General features: G+C 48.6%; 1 protein-coding gene across 2 annotated transcripts in view; it reads right to left on the bottom strand.

Annotated features, from left to right (window-relative positions):
- Positions 1 to 380: 380 nt before the first annotated feature.
- The window catches only part of STPG4 (sperm-tail PG-rich repeat containing 4), a 45,544-nt gene continuing 22,644 nt past the window's right edge, over positions 381 to 23,280 (bottom strand). For both annotated transcript variants that reach the window (XM_084791929.1, XM_084791928.1), the window contains 2 exons: positions 5,657 to 5,761; positions 381 to 511 (listed from right to left, as the gene is read on the bottom strand). In XM_084791929.1, coding sequence (XP_084648055.1) covers positions 395 to 511; positions 5,657 to 5,761 — 222 coding nt within the window. In that variant the 3' untranslated portion in view covers positions 381 to 394. The remainder of the gene's footprint in view (positions 512 to 5,656; positions 5,762 to 23,280) is intronic.

Below are 23,280 nucleotides of genomic sequence, written 5' to 3' on the forward strand. Positions count from 1 at the left end.
CTGATCCTCTTCCTGATCCACGATCCACATGCTCTCAAGCCCGGGTCTGACCCTGCTGCCCCTCTCTCCTCTCTGCCAGCCTGTCTCTCACGTGCAAGGGGCGGTCTCCTCCTCCCACTGAGGGTTGATGAGAAACACAATAGTCCAGGTGGAGTCCCCAGGTCCGCTTCCTGAATTCCAGGCCCAGGATGGCTCCACCCAGTCTATCTCAAGGTTAATCTCAGGGAGTATCCATGGTGTGTCCAAGGGCAAAGCCCGCCAAGACCGCTTTCACCTGTGACAAAGCTTACAGTCCTTTCCACAGTGGGCGGCGCCCCTGCAAGAAGCAGGCAAGACCATTTTCTAAACTTAAGAACTTGCTCAAACGCAATATTGGCACCAATAATGTTTTATTTTAAAAACCAATTGTGTTATTGAAGAAGAGGCTGTGTTCTCTACCCATTTTGGCGATGGTTGGGGACTGCTTAGGGAACTGTCTAGAAGCTGTGTATGCTCCTGGACCTGGTGTTTTCTGAAATAGACAGGGAAAAAAAATGGAGTCTGATGAGATGGACACTCTAAGTGCCTGTGTCCAGCTGCCGGATAAGCTATGGCTGACCCATTCCCTGAGATAAGGAGAGGGGCTTGGGAGCTGAAAGGGCTCCTTTTGGGAGTCACCTTGGGGCTGGGAGGTGCCCAGACAAGGGCAGGAAAGCCAATGACCTCTGACACGTGCCGCGAGCGAGGGCACGGTGACTCACTTCTGCTACTTTGAAGCATGATTTCTCCTAGTGGCACCAGGCCAGGCAGTTCCTGTCACAGCAGGTGCCACCTTCCCCCTGACTCCTGCCCCTCGTCTACCAGCAAGTGGCTGGAGAGACTGGATTCTGCAGTTACAAGTCTAAGCCAAAAGGCCAAGCTGTGGGCTGGAGAGATGGCTCAGAGGTTAAGGGCACTGACTGCTCCTCCAGATGTGCTGAGTTCAATTCCCAGCAACCACATGGTGGCTCATAACCATCTATAGTGTGATCTGATACCCTCTTCTGGTCTGCAGGTGCACATGCAGGCAGAATACCGTATACATAATAAATAAGTAAGTAAGTAAATAAATAAATAAATAAATAAAAAGGCCAAGCTGCTTCCCTCGTTCCCATTGTGAGCAGAATGAGAAAATGGAGTCTGTCCCGGCCCCTCTGTGGACTCCATGAGTGCTCATAATTAGTGTCTTTCAATTGTGTATATGTTTGTGCATATACACATGTAGCTCTGGTTGTGAGCCTCCTGACATGGGTCCTCTGAAAGAACACCCAGGGCCCTTAACCTGAGCCATCATTCTAGCCTGACTGCTTTTTTTGGTTTGGTTTGGTTTTTTTTGTTTTTGTTTTTGTTTTTTGTTTTCTAGACAGAGTTTCTTGGTGTAGCCTTGGCTGTCCTGGAACTCACTGTATAAATCAGGATGGCCTTGAACTCACAGAGATCTGCCTGCCTCTGCCTCTGCTGGGATTAAAGGCGACACCATGGCCGGCTTTGTTGAAATTCTTGAACAAAATGTTTTGTTGAGTGTTTAGTCAAAGTCTCTCTTTAAAGCAGAAATGAGTCCTCTTTCCTCAGACTGAGACTTCACCTCTTGGTCACTGCTTCCCAGGTTGGGGATCACACATATTCCTGAAAACCAAGAGAATATCTCGGGCCTCTTGAAAGAGCGTCAGTGTAGTGGCTAAGGGCAGGGGTCTCTGGGCATGGTGGCACACACTTGCTGTCCTAGCACTTAGGAGGAAGCAGGAAGATCATGACTTCATGACCAAACTGGGCTGTACAGACAGACCATGTCTTTAAAAGCAATGAGGAGGAAAGCTTAGCAAGGACTTGCTGTGCAACCATGGGGCCTAGGGTTAGATCCCAGCACCATGGAGCTGGGTAATCATGGCCTTGAACGTGTTTGTTCAAGCCCCCAGAAACAGAGGGACTGCTGGGCCATGCTGGCTGCCCTCTTAGCTGAAAAAAGGGAGCTCTGTATCCAGAAAGAGACACGGCTTCAAAGAAAATGATAGAAACAGACATCCAATGTCCTCTTCTGACCTACACACAGGCTCGCACACACTTGCATGCACACACCAAACATCCTCTTCTGACTTAAACACATGCATGCATATACACATGTATGCACAGAGAGAGAGAGAGAGGGAAAGAGAGAGGGAGAGAGAGAGGGAGAGAGAGAGAGAGAAGGAGGAGGTAGAGGAGGAGAAGAAGAAAGAAGAAGAATGAGGAGGAAGAGGAGGAGGAGGAGGCAGAGACAATTATGACAAGGGTTTCAGAATCCAACAGGCACCCAGTATGGCCCCAGGCCACCGATTTGTACAGTGGCATTGCCTGGTAGAGGAGTGTAAGCCTTGCCAAATCAGACAGTCCCCTGTCCAGTCAGCAACCACCGTCGTTCACTGTTGTCACTCTGGGTCATGCCTGCCCTTCCTTGCTGTTCCTTCTCGCTCTCCCGGAGGCGGTCGGTGGAAGCAGCATCACCCGGAGCATGGAACAGAGCAGGCACCCCGGTAGATGACATCAGTTGCCTACAAAAGCTGCTCTTAAAGGCAGGATGTTTGCTTGGCCAAAAGCAAAGGGGCAGCCTGGAAATCTAATCAGGTCCTGGCCACACGTCAAGGGAAGCAGAAGCCTTTATTAGTGTTATTAATGGGCATGCGACATGAGTGGGCAGGCCCTGGCCAGCCTTCAGAACAAGAGATGGGGGGTTGGCGCACACACACAAAACCACCCCTCCAAAGGCTGACGGTTGTGCCTCCGTCACTTTGAGAACTACCCAGTAGGATCGTCCAGCCCTAATGTCGCCATCACTAGGTGACCTGGAAATTTTCTCCTAAGAGAAAGTAACAACCCCAGCCCCCAGCCTCTACTTAGTGGACACAGCACTTGTAGTAATTTTCTCAGTTTTCTTAAGGCTTGGTTATCATGATTCCGTTTTGAGAAAGGTCTGTGCTAGAGACCCAGTCAGAGGTCTGATTCGGGTAGTGCTGATGAACATCTTCCAGCGCTTGTCTGTCTGTCTGGAACTGCATTGGCTGGGTGTCCCCATCACCCCTCCAAATAAACGTCCCTCCGCCAGTTGCACAGCCCAGCCACTCTGCAGCTGACATTCTGAGGGCGACAGCCCTTCCCTTAGGGTCACCTACACAGCCCAAGTTTCACTTGTCCATAGTGAGAGATAGGGCACAGCCAGCACATAGGCCCCTCTCCTCAGCCTGAAGTATACCTAAGTAAAGAATTAGGTCAGGCTGGTAAAGGGTGCCTGTGGGCAGTTGCTGCTGTTGGACTCCTCCAGCCGGAAGAGGAAGAGGTCCCCATGGATAGCTGTGTAGCTCATCCCAATCTTTCAGATCAACCATTGGCTAAGCCTGACTGGGTCCTCCGTACAGATGGGAGTTCTCTGCATATACAGAGGAAATCTGACAGGCAGGGTGTCCAATAGCCACTGACTCCGAGGACCAATACCTAGAAACCACAGCACTCCCTTAGCAAAGCTGGTGGCTCTCACTCGGGCTCTAGAACTGTCCCAAGGAAACAATGAATGAGTTCATCCTCACACAGACTCCCAAAGTCCCTGCCTCGCCTTCCACGCCCACGCTGCCACTGGGAAGCAGAGAGGCCTCCCACGTGCTGCTGAGACCCCTGCAAAATATTCCCGGGATGCTCTCAGGCTGCTGGATGACATCCTTTTACCCACCCAAGTGGCTGTGATCCACAGTCCAGAGTGGGAATGACCCAGTGGCGAAGGGAACTAGGACAGCCTGCTCTAAGGCAAAAAGGGCCACACCAGGACATCTAGAATGCCCCATCCCAGGGTAAGAGTCCTGGCTGCCTCTCAAGGGACCCAAGTATCCCTCAGAGGAAGTGGCCTTTGCTTCTAAGACCATGTCATCTAGACCCTGGAGGATGGTGGCTAACATCCAACGACCAAGCGTTGTTGCCAACACCCTCCAGAGGAAAACACACTTATTTTGAGAGGAAGAAAAAAGATGTTTCTAAGGACAAGGCTTAAGAGAGACAATCTAGCCAGGTGTGGCAGCACAAGCCTATAATCCTAGTACTCAGGAGGCAGAAGCGGGCTTTCCCATGAGAAGCAGAAACGGCCACCGGGGTCATTACGGTGTTACTTTCTGAAATGATTCCCAGGCTTGGGCTACCTAAGACCTCCAGCGTGACAGTGGGCCTGCTTCGGGGACAGAGGTAACTCAGTCTACACTGTGTGTGGCCACCTCAGTCTTCTGGAAAGATTTAAAAAAAAAAAAAGAGGCTATAATGATCTCCTAACGTAGTGGTTCTCAACCTATGGATTAAGAGCTCTTTGGGGAGCCAGGCATGGTGGCGCACGCATTTATCCCAGCACTCGGGGGGCAGAGGCAGGTGGATCACTGTAAGTTCAAGGCCAGCCTGGTCTACAAAGCAAGTCCAAGACAGCCAAGGCTACACATAGAAACTCTTGTCTCAAAAAACAAAAAAACAAAAAAAAAAAAAAAAAAACAAAAAAAAAAAAAAGAAAGAAAGAAAGAAAAAGAGAAAGAAAGAAAGAAAAAAAGAGCTCTTTGGGGTTGAATGTCAGATGTCCTACATGTATTTATGTTACCATTCATAAGAGTCGCAAAATTACAATATGAGGTAGCAACCAAATAACTTTATAGCTGGGGTCACCACAACACGGGGAACTGTACTAAAGGGTCATAGCATTGGGAAGGTTGAGAACCATTGTAAAGAGACACCTAAAAAAAAAAAATTTAGAAGTCTCAGTGTCCCTGGGTCACACTGCTGCCCCCTGGCCCTGCTCAGACTTAGGAATGAACCTAGTCACCCAGGCCTCAAAGAGGACCCCCGCCGTTTGACACTCGGTTGCATGTGTGTGTTTCTCACCCTCAATAAAAGCCTCTCATCAGCTAAAGAAAAAAAATTTTAATTTCTTTTATATGTTTGTCTCCATGTATGTCTGTGCCCCCTGTGTATGACTAGTGTCTGAGGAGGCTGGACAAGGGTGTCACATGTCCTGAAACTGAGTAACAGGTGGTTGTGAACCACTGTGTGAAAGCTGGGAACCTGGGTCCTTTGGAAGAGCAGTTTCACTTCTAACCATAAAGCCATTTCTCCTTCAGTATATATATACACATATATACATAATACATACATTTACAGACATACACACACACATCAAGCTGGGATCCATCCCCCTCTGCCTCCTAAGTGCTAGGAGGATTGAAGTCCTGCACCACCATGCCCAGCTCAAAAATGGAAAACTCCATTTCCTGGTGATGGTCCTATCTACTTTAGTAACCATCTTTCGATTTCAACCTTTCACTTCCTAGGCTTCCAGAAGCCACGTGCACATGCCCAAATGGCAGTTCTGGTGGCTGGCACCAGCCCCTGGCTGCTCACATCAGTGTCGGTCCGTTAGCGCCATCCCTGTTTGATGCAGCTACAGCCTCGGGGGGGCCAGGGTGTCTGTCCTAAGTCAGAAGCTTCCCGACACGGCTACTCCGAGTGGTCGCTGCACCAACGTACAACTCAGAGCACTGCAGCATGTTGTACAGGCTCCGCCTCCACACGCCCTGACCCCAGCCCGCACGTGTGGGGTCCCCAGACCTACCCCCTCCACAGGCGTGACTCGTAGAATACTTACTGAGCAGATAGGCAGGAATCGGGGAACCTTAGACCGAAAGCAAGACGTAACAGAGCCTGTTGGAGGTGGCCTCAAGTTATAGTCACCTGGTCCAGGGCCCTCATGCTGAAAAACATTGAAAGGGGCGCAGGGACATTTCATTTTCACCGACGTCTGGTGTATTTTAAGGCATCATTTGCCTTCGACACAAATATATCAATCAATGAGGTGATAGAAATGTCCAGATCTGGGCTTGCAAAGTCTCATATGGGTGTGACCGAAAAGCATAAGAAACTGGAGTGTGCTGGCTGCCTTAGCTACCCCAGGTATGACCATGAGAGGACAGAAAGAGACAGAGTGACCTGGGGGAGGTGTCTTAGTTAGGCATTCTATTGCTGCGGCGAAACACCGTGACCGAAACACCTTGGGGGAGGAAAAGGGTTTAACTGGCTTACACGTCCACCATTGGAGGAAGTCAGGACAGGAACTCAAACAGGGCAGGAACCTGGAGGCAGGAACTGATGCAGAGGCCATGGAGGAGTGCTGCCTATTGGATTGCTCCCCATGGCTTGCTCAGCTTGGTTTCTTATAGAGCCCAGGACCATCAGCCCAAGGATGGCACCCTCTCCCATCAATTACTAATTAAGAAGATGCCTAATAGGCCTGCCTAAAATCCCATTTTTTAATTGAGGTTCCCTCCTTTCAGATGACTCTAGCTTGTGTCGAGCCGACGTAAACCAGGCAGCACAGGCCATCTCCTTGCTGCTGCTGCAGGCTCCTGTGCCTGGCTCAGCACCTCTTCATCCACACGCCTGCCCTGCTTGTTGATCTGATGGTGAGAGGTGAGTTGCCGAGTTGGTTTGTTAGCTTTAGAAAGCAAACTGACTCTTTCCTATGAGGGTGATTATCTGTTGAGTGAGTCTGGAAAAGTAGTCCCAGCAACTCACTGAGGCAAGCACACCGATACTGGATAAACATGCATGGTAATTAAAACAAACAAACAAACAAACAAACCCAGCAAACACTCAGTAGGAAAATGAACAGAAGACAGTTTGCAAAGGAGGAAATGCAAATAACCACCCAGAAAACACATTCGTAACCAGATGACTTCCAGCTAAGACATAACTGGGATTCTTCTCAAACACAAAAGAGGGCTGCAGGGCTGGTGGTGTCCAGGGGCAGACAACACTCATATCGTTTGTGGTCTACAAAAAAAGAACTGAGAAGGAAGAGTGGGTGGGCAGAAGTGAGGAGGGAGGGAAACAGAGGACCAGTGGACGAACAAGCCCCAGCACTGCTCAAGGATGGAGGACGAACAAGCATGGCACAGCTCAGGGATGGAGGACGAACAAGCATGGCACAGCTCAGGGATGTGGCAGAAGTGGCATTTGGCTGCAGTTTCTGAAATAGCTTTAAAACGCACATGCCGGCTCAGAGGTGGGAGAAAAGGGTGGTTGGAGAGGGTGTGGGACCCCAGGGCAGAAATAGGCAGTCCTGAGCCCCAGTGAGCCAGGGAGACGGGGACAACCGAACACCACACTGGATAATGCTGTCATGGCAAAAACCCTTTTTCTCTTTTTCTAATAATTCACCCTCTTCCCCTCTCTCTCATTTTCAAATAGCTACTAGTACTCATTGCCTCAAGGGTGGAGCAGGATAAAAACCAGAAATGATTCTTTCTGGCAGAATGTCTTGGCTCTGCTCCTAAAACAAATGGGAGGAATGGATTGAAGACGGGAGAGAAAGTGGAGAAAAATGTCCAGAAGCTAATCGCTGTTGAACGGGCAACAAAGGAGCCCCTGTGTATGCGGCTTCACGTGTCTGGGTGTACTGTCTTGTTTTGGTTTTGTGGTCCTGCGGATCAAACCCAGGGCCTGTGCTACTAGGCAAGCACTCCGCCACTGGCCTATACCCCAAACCTATAAGCCTGGATTTCACAGCATGACGTTAAAAACAGAATCAAGGAGCTGGGTGGATGGCTCAGCTGTTAAGCGTGCCTACTGTGAAGAGGAGAAGGAGGAGGAGGAGGAGGAAGAGGAGGAGGAGGAACAGGAGGAGGAAGGAGAAGAGGAGGAGGAGGAACAGGAAGAGGAAGGGGAGGAGGAGAAGGAGGAGGAAGGGGAGGAGGTGAAAACAGTGAGGAGGTGAAAACAGTAAGAAAAAACCTTTGTACTGCTCTTGCAGAAGATGCAGATTGGATTCCCGCGTCAACACAGGGGCTAAGAACTGCCTGTAGTTCCAGTTGCAGGGGATTTGATGCCCTCTTCTGCTCGCTGAGGGCATCTGCACTCACATGTGCATAGATACACGCACATACATACACAACTGTTAAAAGATGAAAATAAATCTCTTAGAAAAATGTCTATTCTTTTGACCTAACCATTTCACTTTTAGGCATTCATCCTAAGAAAGAATTGGGTTAAAAAATACATACATACAAACATATATATATATACACACCCAAAAATATCCACAATGACATTGCTTCCAAAAGTAAAAACTTGGAAATAAACTTAAGTGACCAGTGATGTGCTCCTGGTTAAGTAATTTGATTGAGTTTTGCTATGACTATAAGATGGCTTTTTTGGTTGTTTTGTTTTCAAGACAGGACTTGGCTATGTGGCCCCTGCTTGTTCCAAACTGACAGCCCTGTGCTGGCCGCTGAGGGGCAAGCTCAGAGCGTGGGCTCCCATGTCCAGCATGGCAACTTTGAGTTCAAGGCCAGCCCGGGTTACATAGTGAGGCCCTGTCTCAAAAAGCAAAAAAAACAAAAAAAAAACAAAAAAAAACAACAACAACAAAAAAAAAAACGAAAGCAAACGATAAATAAACGGGATGACAAAAATGCATAATGGGACCTGGAATGAGTTGTCCCGGTGTGTTCACAGATGGACTATCTCCAGGTGGTGGCATGTTCACTTAAAAGTAACATTTTTTTCCATCATGATATATATTTCCTATTCTTTCTACAGTGAACAAAATCACTCTCAAAATAGGAAAAATATAGCGAGTATATAGATAAGTGAGTATGGAGATTGGATAAAGAAGGAGAGATCAGAAGTAAGAGATGACTCAGTACAAGGTCAGAATGCAGGTCTGCCGGGGTGGGCCCCAGGGGTTTCTCAGAACAAGAGCCCAGACCCCAGATCCTCAAGGGATGTAAGAGCAAGGCTCCCGTGCAGCTGCTGGGTGTGCCAGCAATGCAATTAGGGCGGGTACTCTCGCTTATTCTGTCCTGCGGGCTGCCTGTTCTTAATGGCCAGGAACACGTCTGATCGCAGATAGGCAGGTGACAGACGCCTCGTTTCATCACAGCAGGGACAAAAGGACCAATGTCTCAAACTGACGTGCACACACGGGACAGAAGTCATCTTAAAGGAGAAGGCCTCTGCATGGTGTCAGCTCTACCTGCACCTGTATTGAGGGACCGTGAACGAAGAAGTGACAGCCATGAGAAGTGGGCAGACACAATGGAGACTTTCAAGCCAGGTGGGTAGCTGGCCAAAGATGTCGCTGAGCGTGGCTTGCATTCTTCACTGAGAGCCCCAGCTTTGGCATGAACAGAAACGCTGTGTCCTGTCCACTCTTCCCTAAGCCTAAGTGATGTTTCTCCCCTGAGTTCCCAAGTCAGGAGTCCCTTGGGAGTCTGAGCATCAAGCCTGATGAAGCGCTGATGTGTTCCTGTCTCCACCCAGCATCTGCCCTGCATGGGTGGTCACCTGACTCTTAGGGAGCAAGACATGAAACAGGAAGAAATTACTGCCCCATGTGAGAGACGGTGCTAACGTTAGTGCTAACGTTAGGGAGGTAGATGTAGTCCCAGAAACATATTCCAAAGCCACAGGGATGCCATGGAAAACCATAACTGTACTGGGTGAGGCTGGTCCTACAACAGTCAGAAAGTAGCTACTGTAGGGGCCCCCGGAGCAGCCTCATTGGAGGTCAGCAAGGGTGGGCAGGTAGCTAGAGACTTGGCATTTCTTGACCTACTTCAGTGAGGAGGCTTTCAAAGCAATTGCTTGCCCTGTGTCCCACCCTTCTAACGTTGAGATTTCTGACCCTCCCTCTGCTGAGGATCACTAGGTAGATCACTGGATCGTGGAAGGTGATGTGGGCAGGAAGGTGATGTGGGCAGGGAGGTGTGTGGCTCAGCAGCAGAGGTCAGCCCTTCTCGCACACTCAGAAGAAATGGTCCCTAACTCTTGCTTTTGGTAGGGCTGTGCTCTGATATCTCTGAGTTTCCCAAATCTGACCCCACCCCTACTCCCGAGGAATGTCTTAAATGTCTTTCTCTATGATGAAACACCATGACCAAAGCAGGTTGGGGAGGAAAGACTTTATTCGTCTTACACTCAGCTTACACAGTTCATCACCAAGGGAAGCCTAGACAGGAACTCAGGCAGGGCAGGAACCGGGAGGCAGGAGCCGATGCAGAGCATGGAGGGTGCTGCTCCCATGACCTGCTCAACCTGCTTTCTTACAGACCCCAGGACCACCAGCCCACCACCCACACGGGCTGGGCTCTCCCCCATCAATCACTAATTAGGAAAATGCCCTCCAGCTGGATCTTATTTTCTCAACTGAGGTTTCCTGCTTTCAGATGACTCCAGCTTGCGTCAAGTTGATATAAAACTAGGCAGCGCAAATATGCTATTGACAGAATTGCCACCTGGCTTGAATCCCAGAACTTGGGGCCACCAGAAACCACAGGAAACTTTTCGTGATGTGCATCACTCAGTAGGTGGGTGGTGGGTGGGGGGCAGGTTGACTTCCAGCCCCTCCCTCCTGATGATCACAGGATGGGCTTCCCCATGGGTTGCTAAGGAGGGTAGCTTTTACCAAAGGGAGCTGTGGGGGTTCCACAGATGAGTGAACTATGATCCGCACTGAGCTCAGAGTAGTTTATGCATGGGGGAAGGGCACAGGCAGAACTGAGCACATCAGCATGATTGAAGCTCCAGCACAGGGCTAGGTGCTGAGGGAGGGTCCAGCTCCAAGTCAAGCTCTGGGCAGTGCTGGAAACTGGGCTGTAGCATGAAAGTAAAGGCAGGAGCTTCATCTTGCTGCTGGACGCTCAGCACCCAGGGCTTCCGGGTTGTTTTTTTTTCCCCCTGGAGTGCTCAGACCTCTGGCTTGACACAGCAATGACCCTGTAGCCCGAGTGTCTCCAAGTACACGGCTCCTCCAGCTAAGAGGATGTGACAACTGGACCTGCCTGCAGAGGCTCCTTGGGAGCAATAAGAAGAGCAGCGGTGTCCAGTGCCTGGAGCCTGTGTGGCAGCAGAACGCACCGCCCCAGCCTGTTCTGTCGAGGAGTGTCCCGTCCCTAAACTTACATGGCCAGTGGATTCGTGTCGTGCTTGATTGTGTTGAACGGTGCATGCCACCTCCACCGACACCTCAACCCTTTATAAGTTCTATGAGTTGTGAATTCCCAGGACCTCTCAATATGACTTTACCGGGACACAGGGTCTAATTCAAATTGAGACTTGTCATCACAATGAGTGCATGTCCAGTGTGTCTGGTGTTCCCTTTGCTTTAAAAAGGGGACATTTGTCCACCATACAACAAGGAAATTTGCTCAGCTATGTTCATAGCAGCTTTATTTGTAATAGCCAGACTCTGGAAACAACCTAGATGTCCCTCAACCGAAGAATAGATAAAGAAACTGTGGTACATTTACACAATAGAATACTACTCAGCTATTAAAAACAAGGAAATCAGCCGGGCGTGGTGGCACATGCCTTTAATCCCAGCACTCGGGAGGCAGAGGCAGGCAGATCGCTGTGAGTTCGAGGCCAGCCTGGTCTACAAAGTGAGTCCAGGACAGCCAAGGCTAACACAGAGAGACCCTGTCTCGAAAAACAAAAAAACAAAGACAAAAAAACAACAACAGCAACAAAAAACAAAACAAAGAAATCTTGAAATTTGCAGGCAAATGGATGGAACTAGAAATGATCATCCTGAATGAGGTAACCCAGGCCCAGAAAGACACACATGGTATATATTCAGTTATAAGTGGATATTAGCCCAACATAGATGTCCTCTGAGAGACTCCACCCAGTGGGGGGATTGGGACAGATGCTGGGACTCGCTGCTGGACTCCCAGTGGTGCATTGAGAGTGATGTGGAAGAATGGGGAAATGGAAGGACCTACAGGGTTCAGGAGCCCGACAAGGAGACCATCAAGGCCAGGGGAACTGGACCCAGGGTCGGGGACTGCACAAACTGTTGCACCAACCAAGGACAATGTATGCAGTAAACCTATACCCCCTGTTTGTATCTGACACATTCTCCACCATTGTGTGGAGAGCAGGGACTGCCACTGACATGAACTCTGGTGCCCCCCCCCCCATTTGATCACTTCCCCTTGGTGAGAAGGAGAAGCAGGCTACCCAAATGAGACCTGATAGGCTGTGGTCAGATGGTGGGGGAGGAGGACCCTTTCTGTCAGGGGTCTAGGGGTGGGGAATGGGGCAGAAGAGGGAGGGAGGGAGGGTGGGAATAGGAAGATAAGAGTGAGGGGATAACAATTGGAATGTAATCTGAATAAATTATCATTTTAAAAAGGGGTACATTTGGCTGCGTGTGGTGGTGCACGCTTTTAATCCGAGCACTCAAGAGGCAGAGGCAGGCATATCTCTGAGTTTGAGGCTAGCCTGGTCTACAGATCCAGTTCTAGGACAGCCAGGGCTACACTGAGAAACCCTGTCTTCAAAAACAAAACAAAACAAAACAAAACAAACCCAAACAACAATAACAAAAACCACTGCTATTTCTGTTAGAAGAACCAGATCCTAGTTGACAAGGAAGACACACATTTTTTTTCATGGCTTATATTTCAGTGGGGAACATATATGTAGGTGCTACTTTTTTTTTTTTTTTTAATTCTACCTCTCAAGAATTCTTTCAAACTGAGCAGTGGTGGCGCACGCCTTTAATCTTAGCACTCACGAGGCAGAGGCAGGTGGATCTCTGAGTTTGAGGCCAGCCTGGTCTACAGAGTGAGCTCCAGGGCAGGATGCACAAAGAAATCCTATCTTTGGAGAGAAACAAACAAACAAAAACTCTTCCAGAATCGCCACTCTGTCTTTATTGTTATCAGCCTCATTCGTGATGTGCTCTCTCATCCTAGGGCTTTCTTCTTCTTCCTCTTCTATCATATTATCCTCTGCACTGGGGGGGGGGGGCAGGTCATACACTTTCTCCAACTCTTTGTCAACAGTGCTTCTAGTTTGAGTTCATCCAGGAATCCGTCATTCTTGACATCATGTAATTTGAAAACGTCTTGGGGCTGAAGTCATTAGGGTCCAATCCACCAGTCTCTCCCAAACCTCTTTTCCTGAAACATTATATTCATTCCTTTGTACCCCGCTGTCTCCTCTACCACATTAGAACCCAGATTTTCCATTATTCCAAGCCCTACGTTGGGCGCCACTTGTTGTGCATATATTTAACTCTATTTAGGGTCCCTTGTGCCTCTCTCTCCCTTCTCCACCCCAACCCCTCCTAACAGCTTTCAACACCTCAACACCAGGTAGGAGAGAGAGTAGGTTAGTGGGGGCGGAGCTCTCTTTAGCTACTACTTCTAGCTGGTTAGGCTCGTCGAGTTCTTTGGGGCAATTCAAATTTCAGTGTCAGGATACCCGGCAAACAGCAAACTAACAAATGCGAAACCAGCAGCCTTCTTCTTTCTCCATCCTCTCCTCAAAGTGTTCTCTCAAAGCTTCCGTCTGGGAGCGTTTCCTCGAAGCATCCCCCCCCTCTGCTTCTCTCTCTCTCTCTCTCTCTCTCTCTCTCTCTCTCTCTCTCCTTCTCTCCCTCTCTACTCTCAGAGTCCTCAGAATTCTACTGACTGCAGCTGGCACAGACCACGCCCCTCTCTGAGCCCCATGCGGCAGGCATCAGCTGTGGACAAACTAAAAGCAGCTCCATATCCCACACTTGGGATTATGACAAAAAACCTGTTTGCAGAACATAAGTGAGTTTTTAAAGAAACCAAAACTTCTACTGCACATATTATATATAAAATATATGTCATCCAAAGGGATGGATGCGGTGTAAGAAAACCCATTGGTGTGGTCCCAGGGTCCGCAGGAATCCCCTAGAAGAGCTACATCCAGGCTGGGATGGACAGAAGGAAGAAGAGGCCTTTGCAAGGCAGACAGCTGGAGGAAGGGTTGACGCAGGAAGCAGTGACAGGGAGGGTCAGGCAGGCAAAGGGACAGGCCTAGAGGACAGCCTAGAGGAGGCAAACTGTTCGTTTCAACTCTATAGGGATAATTGCTGCATTGAAAAAGTTAAAAAAAAAAATGGTAACCTGCCTGCGCTGATGTAACTCATGGAAAGTTAAAAAAAAAAAAAACAGGTGGTTGGCAGGGCCAGCAGGGCTCACTCTGTGCAAGCTGACAGGTGGGCTCTCTGATCCATGTGCTGCCCCAGTGGTCGGTGCTGCTGCATATGTGAAATCTCAGCCAAACAAAGCTAAATAGTTAAATCCCCACACCGTCACTCTAGCCTGCTGTGTGCAAAGTATTACTGTGAGGGATTCTGGGAGATAGTAAAAGCATTAGTGTAGGCACGTTGACCACAGGGTGCTGCGATGTAATTGCAAGGATGAGACTGGTTCAGTCAAAGTAATAGAGCAAGAATTAAAGAGCAGCAACAAAGCAAGCTGTGGCCGACAAGGAACAGAGAGTTAGGGAGACGGCTAAGGGGTTAGCGCTCTTGCCATATAATCATGAGGACCAGAGGTCAGATTCCCGCGCCCCCCCCACCCCCTCCCCCCCCCCCCCCCCCGATTCCAAGTAAATGCCGAGTGGCTGTGGCAGCCTGCCTGGCATCTAGGGGATCCCCCACAAGAAGCTGGCTGGTGAGAGCGCTAGCCAGAGACACTGCGATTGAGAGACCCTGCCTCAGTGAACAAGGTGAAAGAAGGGCTAAGCAAGATTCTCGTCAGGAGCCTCAGACACCCACCCTTGCATACATGCATACACACGTAAACATGTGCACTCACACATGCAAGCACACACACACACACACACACACACACACACACACACATGAAAATGGGGGAAGGGAGACAGAACAATTAAAAAGAACTAAGTGACAGACGCCATCATGAGCAGTTTGTAGGAAGAGGCCACGGAGGGGGGGTGGGACACACAGCACACTCAGTGGAACAGGAGTCTAAGGCTGAAGAAAGCAGAATACACACAGACAGGGAGAGAAGAGCACAGGAGAGAAAGCTACACGTCAACCAAGCAGACACTAGTGTCAGAGGGCGGACTGGGGCACCCCCGGGCTGATGTGCAAGAAGAAAATCTGAATCATTTTCATCAATCTCCACAGGCCGCCTATGCCCCGAGCCAACAAACTGAGGATGAAAACGACTGCTTCAGATGTGTCCGTACTGGACAGGCTGTCACTGCTTAGGCAGCATCGCCACTGTGTGAGGTGTCACGGGAATCTGGAGATGATTCTCAGTATGTGGGAGGCTGCCTGCAAGTGACGTGCAAACACCGTGTTATTTTATACAAAGAACTAAGCATCCAGGGGGTTTCATGTCTAAGGCACTCCAGGAGCTAATGCCTCATGGATAGAAAGAATAAATGTACTATATGATAAAATTTGATTATCTTAGCTAAAAGTTTAAGATAAATTAGATCATATAAATACTAAGAAAAATAAAAATAAAGTAGCAAACGTTTTTGGTTTTGTTTGTTTGTTTGTTTGGTTTTTGGTTTTTCATGGCAGGTTTCCCTGGCTGTCCTGGAACTCACTCTGTAAGACCAGGCTGTCCTCCAACTCAGAGATCCACCTGCCTCTGCCTTGTGAGTGCTGGGATTAAAGACGTGTGCCACCATTCCCGGTTTCACTTTTTGTTTTATTTTATTTTTGGTCAGAAAAATTCTAATATGAGACAGACAGCCAAATCTTATCTGTAGCAACCAACTTGACTTTGCTAAAACTCACTTTCATGGCATCATCTTTTCTCAGAAAGTAGATGCATGTCATGTCTCAGGTGAGAAGACTTCACCAAGACACACAATGATAGACACAGGGTATGCTCCTGTCAGAAAAGACAGCGAGGGAGCCAGCTGCCTGCGCCCTCAGGGTTGAGAGCCAACAGTCTCTCTGCTACTCCCTGTGTGCTTATGAACACTGAGGAAGGTGTTCACAATGGATGGCAGGTGTGTAAACAGCTTAACGTCACCATGCATTTCCAGTCTCTGCCAGTCTGGCACTTTGAAGTCTTCTCTGCAGGCAGATGGTGTTGGGGGTTGGTCTGGTGCTGTGTGTTCAAATGCAAAAGGCTGGCCCCCAAGATCTGGCTGCTATCCAGAGGGACGCATTCTCAACACGTACACCAAATGATGTTGGGTAAACCCTGTTCCCCCATTTAAAATTGGGTTGGTTAATAAAGTTGCTAAAAGCCTGTAAATGGGCAGAAGAAATGTAGGCGGAGCTTAGGTTCCTGGGCTTGGGGCCGGATGGGGACCACAAGGCAGGAGAGAGGAGGAGAGAAGCTGGAGAGAAGAAAGTCACTATGGGGCAGTACGGCCATGAGGGCTGGCCTGATGGAACAGGAGCAGCCCAGGCAGGAACAATTATGGCAAGTAACTTGGGGTGTGTAGCTGGGAAATAGCAAAATGGCTTAGAGGGTTGATATCTGCCCAGTTACTGTGCTTTACAGCTTCTATAAGCAAAAGGTCTCCACCTTGATTATTTGGGAACTAGCTGTGGTAGAGAAGCCCTGTAAGTCTAATATCCAAGGCGGCTTCTCCTCCAGCCTGCTCCCTCAGACAGGCAGCCTTATTGCCCACCGTGAGTGCTGCAGGAGAGCTGGCCCGTCCCAGCTGGCACACCTCCTCTTATAGCTCCTCTCATTTGACCTTAACAGCGCGGTGCAAGTGGTATCGTTCCCTCTACCGAGTGAAGAAGACAAGCTCAGAAAGGCCAGAGCTGGTGACCTGGCTCCCAGGTATAGGGGCACAGGCCTGGAAACACAAATATTTAGAGTCCAGGCCAGCCTTGGGAGTGAGCGTCTGTGATCCCAGCACACAGGAAGCTAAGCCAGGATGTGCCAAGATTCTGAGGCCAGGTTGGGCTACATGATACATTCTAGGTCTGCTGGAGTGACATAGGAGAATCTTTAAAAAGCACATAGTCTATCAACGTGGCACAGCCGAGAGTCTCAGTTGAGTGTCTTTCTCTGGTTAGTCTGGACTTGTCTGCAAAGGGCTGTCTTGTGTGCCTTAATTAAAACAGGGCAGCCCAGGCCACTGCAAGGCAGTGACAGTTCCTGGGCAGGTGGTCCTGACTTGTATAAGAAAGCAGGCTGAGCAAGCCATGAGGAGCAAGCCAGTAGGCAGCACTCCTTCATGGCCTCTGCATCAGTTTCTGCCTCCGGGTTCCTGCCCTCACTGCTTTTGATGATGAACTGTGAGTAAAATAAGCCTGTCCCTCCCCCACCTTGCTGTTGGCCGTTGTGTCTCTACTGCAGCAACAGCAAAACCTAGGAGCCTGGTTTCTGTAGAACCTGGACAGTCTGGTGTTGAGTTACAGTTCTAGAAAACACTAAGACACCACCTGGAACTGACCTTTACATTATTTTGTTTTGTTTTATTTTTATTTTTATTTTTGCTCAGGCTAACTTGGGATGAGTTTCTGCCACTTGCAAGGGGGAAAAGGTCCTGTTTCATTCTTCTTCATGTTTTCTCGCTCTCTGTTTCTATTATAAGAATGTCGCTCAGGAAACGCTTTGTACTCGCAGCTGGACAGCCAATGGTGGCTCTGCTGATGTTAACACCATTGGAAAAGTTGCTGAGACCTTATTTTAAAGAAAAAAATTGCCAGGGTAGGTATTTTTCTTTTGTTTGTTTCTTTCTTTCTCTTTTTTTGGTGTGTGTGTGGGGGGGGGGTGTTGTTTTGATTTGGTTTGGTTTTTTGAGACAGGGTTCTCTGTGTAGCCCTGGCTGTCCTGGAACTCTCTCTGTAGACCAGGCTGGCCTCAAATTCAGAGATCCACCTCTGAGCCTCTGCCTCCTGCATGTTGAGATTAAAGGCACGCGCCACTCCCCATCCGCAACCCCCGCCAACATTTCATTTTTAAATCCTAGTAGGTCTGTGACTGCATTTGAAGTCTTTTCCAAAATGTATTATCCACAAGTGCAGCTGATCCATGAGGAGACTGAGCTAGGACCTGCCTTAATCGCCCTCATTTCCAACTTCCATCCAAGCAGAAATCAATTTTCTGCCTTATTCAATCCATGTTTATTAATTACTTTCCGTTCCCCATAGAATTTCAAGCTGTCATCTTAGTTTTTAACTGAACTCATTCCTTGAATCCACCAACAGTTGGAGTGAGCCAGCTCTTTTTAGTACACAGGCCACGCTCTGATACTCGTGTCCAGGACATCTTCTCCTAAATGTGGTCAAAGCGGACAACACCGCCATCGCTTTGCTCTTCCTGGTTCCCTAACCCCTTCCTTAGTCTGCCCGGGGCTGTCCATCAGGGTTAAGAAATACCAAAACAACCGGAGGAATGTTTTACATCAAATAAAGAAAACATGGTCGTTTGACATCAGGTTTGTTTCTCCTAACAGGGATATTACCTATCTTCAAAAACTGGATTTTGAGAAACTGTAGGGCTTTCGAAAAGAAATAGCCACCTCACCAAGTCACAGTGCCTCCACAAGGCCAGCGAAATAACCAGCCACCTCACGGCCTGTGGAAGCTGTTTAGCTCATATTTCCTGGTTTTTCATATATACGATCTCTCCTACATTAATCATAATTTATGTTATTTGTATATTGCATTTTTTATTTTTAAGAAAGATTTGTCTCTTTACTTAATGTGTGCATGTGTGCGTGTGCATGTGCATGTTCCGTGTGGGGCGGTACTTCTGAAGGCCAGGAGAGGGCGTCACATCATCTGGGACTAGAGCTGACTCACAGTTGTAAGTCGTCATGTGGGTGCTGAGAACCAAATCCTGGGCCTGTGGAAGAGCAGCCAGGGCTTTTAACTGCCAAGTCATCACTCCTCCGGGCCTGTCAATTCTATTTATTTGTTTGTTTGTTTATTCATCCATTCACTTATTATTTAGAGACGGGTCTTATTATGCAGATCTCACTAGCCTGATATTCCCCATGTAGACCAGGCTGTCTTTGAACTCATGGAGATCCATCTGCCTCTGCCTCTTGAGTGTTAGGATCACTGCATTTTTAACTGTTCATTAAGTCATCCAAATTAAGCAATCACTTTAATGCCTATAAACAGTCCTTTGGGTGAATATGTAAATTCTTTAAAGATCATGTCCTTTCTTCTGGCAGCTGACTTATTATTATAAGCAATCCCTTGATAATGTATTTTGGGGGTTTTGGTTTTCATTTTGTTGCTGTTGCTGTTGCTGCTGTTTAGTTTTGGAGCAGGGTCACATGTAGCTTAGGATGCCCTAGGACTTGCCATGGGGCAGGGTCACGTGTAGCTTAGGATGCCCTAGGACTTGCCATGGGGCAGGGTCACGTGTAGCTTAGGATGCCCTAGGACTTGCCATGGGGCAGGGTCACATGTAGCTTAGGATGCCCTAGGACTTGCCATGGGACATGGTCACGTGTAGCTTAGGATGCCCTAGCACTTGCCATGGGGCAGGGTCACGTGTAGCTTAGGATGCCCTAGGACTTGCCATGGGACAGGGTCACGTGTAGCTTCGGATGCCCTAGGACTTGCCATGGGACATGGTCACGTGTAGCTTAGGATGCCCTAGGACTTGCCATGGGACAGGGTCACGTGTAGCTTAGGATGCCCTAGGACTTGCCATGGGACATGGTCACGTGTAGCTTAGGATGCCCTAGGACTTGCCATGGGGCAGGGTCATGTGTAGCTTAGGATGCCCTAGGACTTGCCATGGGGCAGGGTCATGTGTAGCTTAGGATGCCCTAGGACTTGCCATGTACCTGGTGCTGGCCCGTCATCCTGGTGTTCTTCCCTCCAACTCCTAGGTGCTCCCTTAACAGGCATGAGCTCTCAGGCCCGGCTCCTTGGAAGACGTAATCGTATGGCTGGCTATTTCTGCACACGAAAGGAGGGCTGTCTCAACATGGAATCGGTAAGGTTGGTTTGGTTTGGGTTTGGGTGCTGGGGTTCAGACTCAAGGCCTCCCACATGCTAAGCAACTGCTCTGCCGCTGAACTAAAAACCCTGGCTCTCGTAGGTCTGTTTGTTGTGTGTGAATAGGTGTGAGTGTCTACATTTATGTTCCGTGTGCGTGCTTGGTGCCTGCAGGGAGTAGGGGGGCTAGTAAAATGTGCTGGGCCCCCTGGAACTGGAGTTACAGGCAGTTATGAGGTGCTGTGTTGTGTGGGTGCTGGGAACTGAACCTATGTCCTCTGCAAAAGTGGCAGGTGCTTTAACCAATGAGCTGTCTATCTAGCACTGCTCATGTAGGATTTTTTTTTAAGAATTTGTTTTTATTTTTATTTTTTATGTGCATTGGTGTTTTGTCTGTATGTCTATCTGTGTGAGAGTGTCAGATCCTGGAGTTATGAGCAGTTGTGAGCTGCCATGTGGGTGCTGGGAATTGAACCCAGGTCCTCTGAAAGAGCTGCCAGTGCTCTTAACCGCTGAGCCATCTCTCTAGCCTCTGGTTGTAGGCTCAGTTTTCTTAACAATTATACTTTATTGTGAACTCACTAACAGAGCATACCTCACTTACAACCCGACTAACCCAAACAATAAGAAAAGGAGATTAAAGAACACAATAATGGAACCTTAAGGAGATCAGTTCCGAGGAACAATTCTCCTGGCGGTGTAGTCAGCAGGACCTCAGCAAACCCGCAATTCAACCAAGGTTGCTGCTGGAACCTGGAACAGCAGCCGAGGCCCAGAGCCGATGACGGAGCCCAAAGCCTTGAAGCCCTGGAGCAGTTCTCTCTAGGAGCATCTCTTGAAGTGCAGGAATAAACAGCCAAAGCAATCCCAAGTTCTCATATCTATGTATGTATATGGATATGTGTGTATATATATATTTATTTATTTATAAACTCTCAGAGTCTCTGCTAGGATGTTTTCAGCTGGCAGCATCCACGCTCCCCCACAAAGTGGTTCGACTTCTAAGTGGAAAAACATCCTGCTCTCTCACAAGTCTGTTCCCCATCCCACACTTGGGATCAACACAAAAACATGTTTATCTCTATTACAGCTGGTCATGCAATGTTTTTAAAAAAGCTCGGCCCTCCGTGTCAGACTGCTCTGCCCAGGGCTGCACTGATGTGCACTCCCAACAGTGGCAGATAAGAAAGGCTCTGAGTTCCCACAGCCAACATGCCAAGCAGGTAATAATGTTTTGTTTTTGTTTTTGTTTTTTTAAGAAAAATGAGGCAGGCAGTGGTGGTACAAGCCTTTAATCCCAGCACTCGGGAGGCAAAGGCAGGTGGATCACTATGATTTTGAGGTCAGGCTGGTCTACAAATGAGTTCCAGGACATCCAAGGCTAAACAGAGAAACCCTGTCTCGAAAAATGGAAAGAAAGTTTCCTTACCCACAGCTTTCCTAACCGGAGTACTAACTAAAAGCATCAGTAGCTCCCCACCACCACCACAGTGTGTGCATCAGTGTGTGCACAGACACAGGAACATGTGATATCTGTAATGTCCACATTCTGAAACACAGGGTCGAATACAATTACCGTTTTTTAAAAGCAAGAATCTGGGGCTGGGGAGATGGCTCAGAGGTTAAAAGCACTGATTGCTCTTCCAGAGGTCCTGAGTTCAAGTCCCGGCAACCACATGGTGGCTCACAACCATCTGTAATGTGATCTGATGCCCTCTTGTGGCCTGCGGGTGTACGTTTAGGCAGAGCACTGTATACATAATAAATAAATAAATAAATATTAAAAAAATAAAAATAAAAAATAAAGCAAGAATCTTTTTCTAGGTCATTTGTCAAAGAGAGGGAGCCCCCATGGAGGACACCAATTCCCCGACTCAGGTCTCTGACTGGAATGACCCTGTGCTGTGTGTCTCTCAAGAATGCTTATAGATTAATAAATATATGATTTTTCTAAAAAGGCTCATATATTTGAATGCTTAGTCACCAGGGAGGGGAAACACTTCAGAGAATTAGAAGGATTGTGACCTTATTAGAGGAAGCCTGTCACTGGAGGTGGGGTGGGCTTTAAGCTTTCAAAAGCCCCAGCCAGGCCTAGAGCCCCCCCCACCCCGCCCCCGCCTCGCCCCCGCCCCGCCCCCGCCCCGCCCCCGCCCCGCCCCGCCCCCGCCCCCGCCCCCGCCCCCACCCCGCCCCCAGCCTATAGACCACGACGCAGCTACTCTCCAGCACCTCCCTGTGTGGGCGTGCTCCCCCACATGATGACAATGGAACTTCAAGCAAGGCCCTGGCTAAATGCTCTCTTTTGTAAGAGTTGTGCTGGTCATGGTGTCTCCTCGGGGCAACAGAACAAAGACTGAGCCAAAAGACAAAAAAAAAAATAAAACGAAAGGAATGGAACGTGAACAACTGCCATGGCGACACTTGGGAGATGGGGACAAGAAGACCTGGAGTGCAGAGGTCACCACCAGCGACATCGAAAGTTGGAGGCCAACCTGGGCTACATGAAAATGTCTCAGGAATAAACATAAATCTCTCCTCGCTTCCCAGGAGCGCCCGCCACGGGGCGGGGGGGGGGGGGCAGGTTGATGTGTCAGTCAGCTTTTCTCTCTCATGTTGAAATGACCGGCAAGCAAAATACACTGAAAACAGAATGAGACGCACTTCAAGGTGAACATGCAGGGTTGCCGTTGCTGCCATCAAAAGCGCAGCGTTTCACGCAGCGATGAAAGTGATGCTGTGCCCAGATCACAGGAAAAGCCTTCGGTGGAGCCGGGAGAGCTGCAGAGTCAGGTCGGCCAATGGACGATAAAGAAAGACAGACTAGATTGCCTGGCCCAGTATTTCAGAAAAGAATGATTTCCAGTACCAAAGTATTCAGAGATGCGGTTAGGAAAATATAGCTTCAAGTTGTTTCTTTTTTTGTTTGTTTGCTTGATTGATATTTTGTTTTTCTTAAAGTCAAATACAAAGCTGGGTTTGGCAGGGGTTGGGCCTGGGCACAGGGGCGGGGCCTGGGCACAGGGGCGGGGCCTGGGCACAGGGGCGGGGCCTGGGCACAGGGGCGGGGCCTGGGCACAGGGGCGGGGCCTGGGAACAGGGGTTGAGGAGGGTGAGGAGCACACTTGTAACTCTGAAACTGTGAAACTGAAAAGCGGAGGTGGGAAGATCCTGAGTTTAAGGCCAGCTCAGGCTACAGAACAAAACCCCACTTCAGAACATCAAATTAGCAAGATGTGGGCTGGTGAGATGATTTGGGGAGAATCACTTCCCGGACAATTCCCGAACACTCGATTTAAACCCCAGGATCCATACGCTTAGACATACACACATAAAATAAAATAAAATAAATTTTTTAAAAAAGTCACTATGCAACCATTGAGATGTAACAAGAATAAATTAATAAAAGAAAAGAAAAAGGAAAAAAAGTCACTATGCTACCATAAAAATATTAGAAAAATTAAAATTTATATTCATTTACCTTTACTCTTATATTTTTACTAAGTTTTTAAATTTTGGGCTGGCCAGGTGGGTTT

Source organism: Acomys minous (genome assembly GCF_964271855.1).
Source record: "Acomys minous genome assembly, chromosome: 8".
Taxonomy (NCBI): domain Eukaryota; kingdom Metazoa; phylum Chordata; class Mammalia; order Rodentia; family Muridae; genus Acomys; species Acomys minous.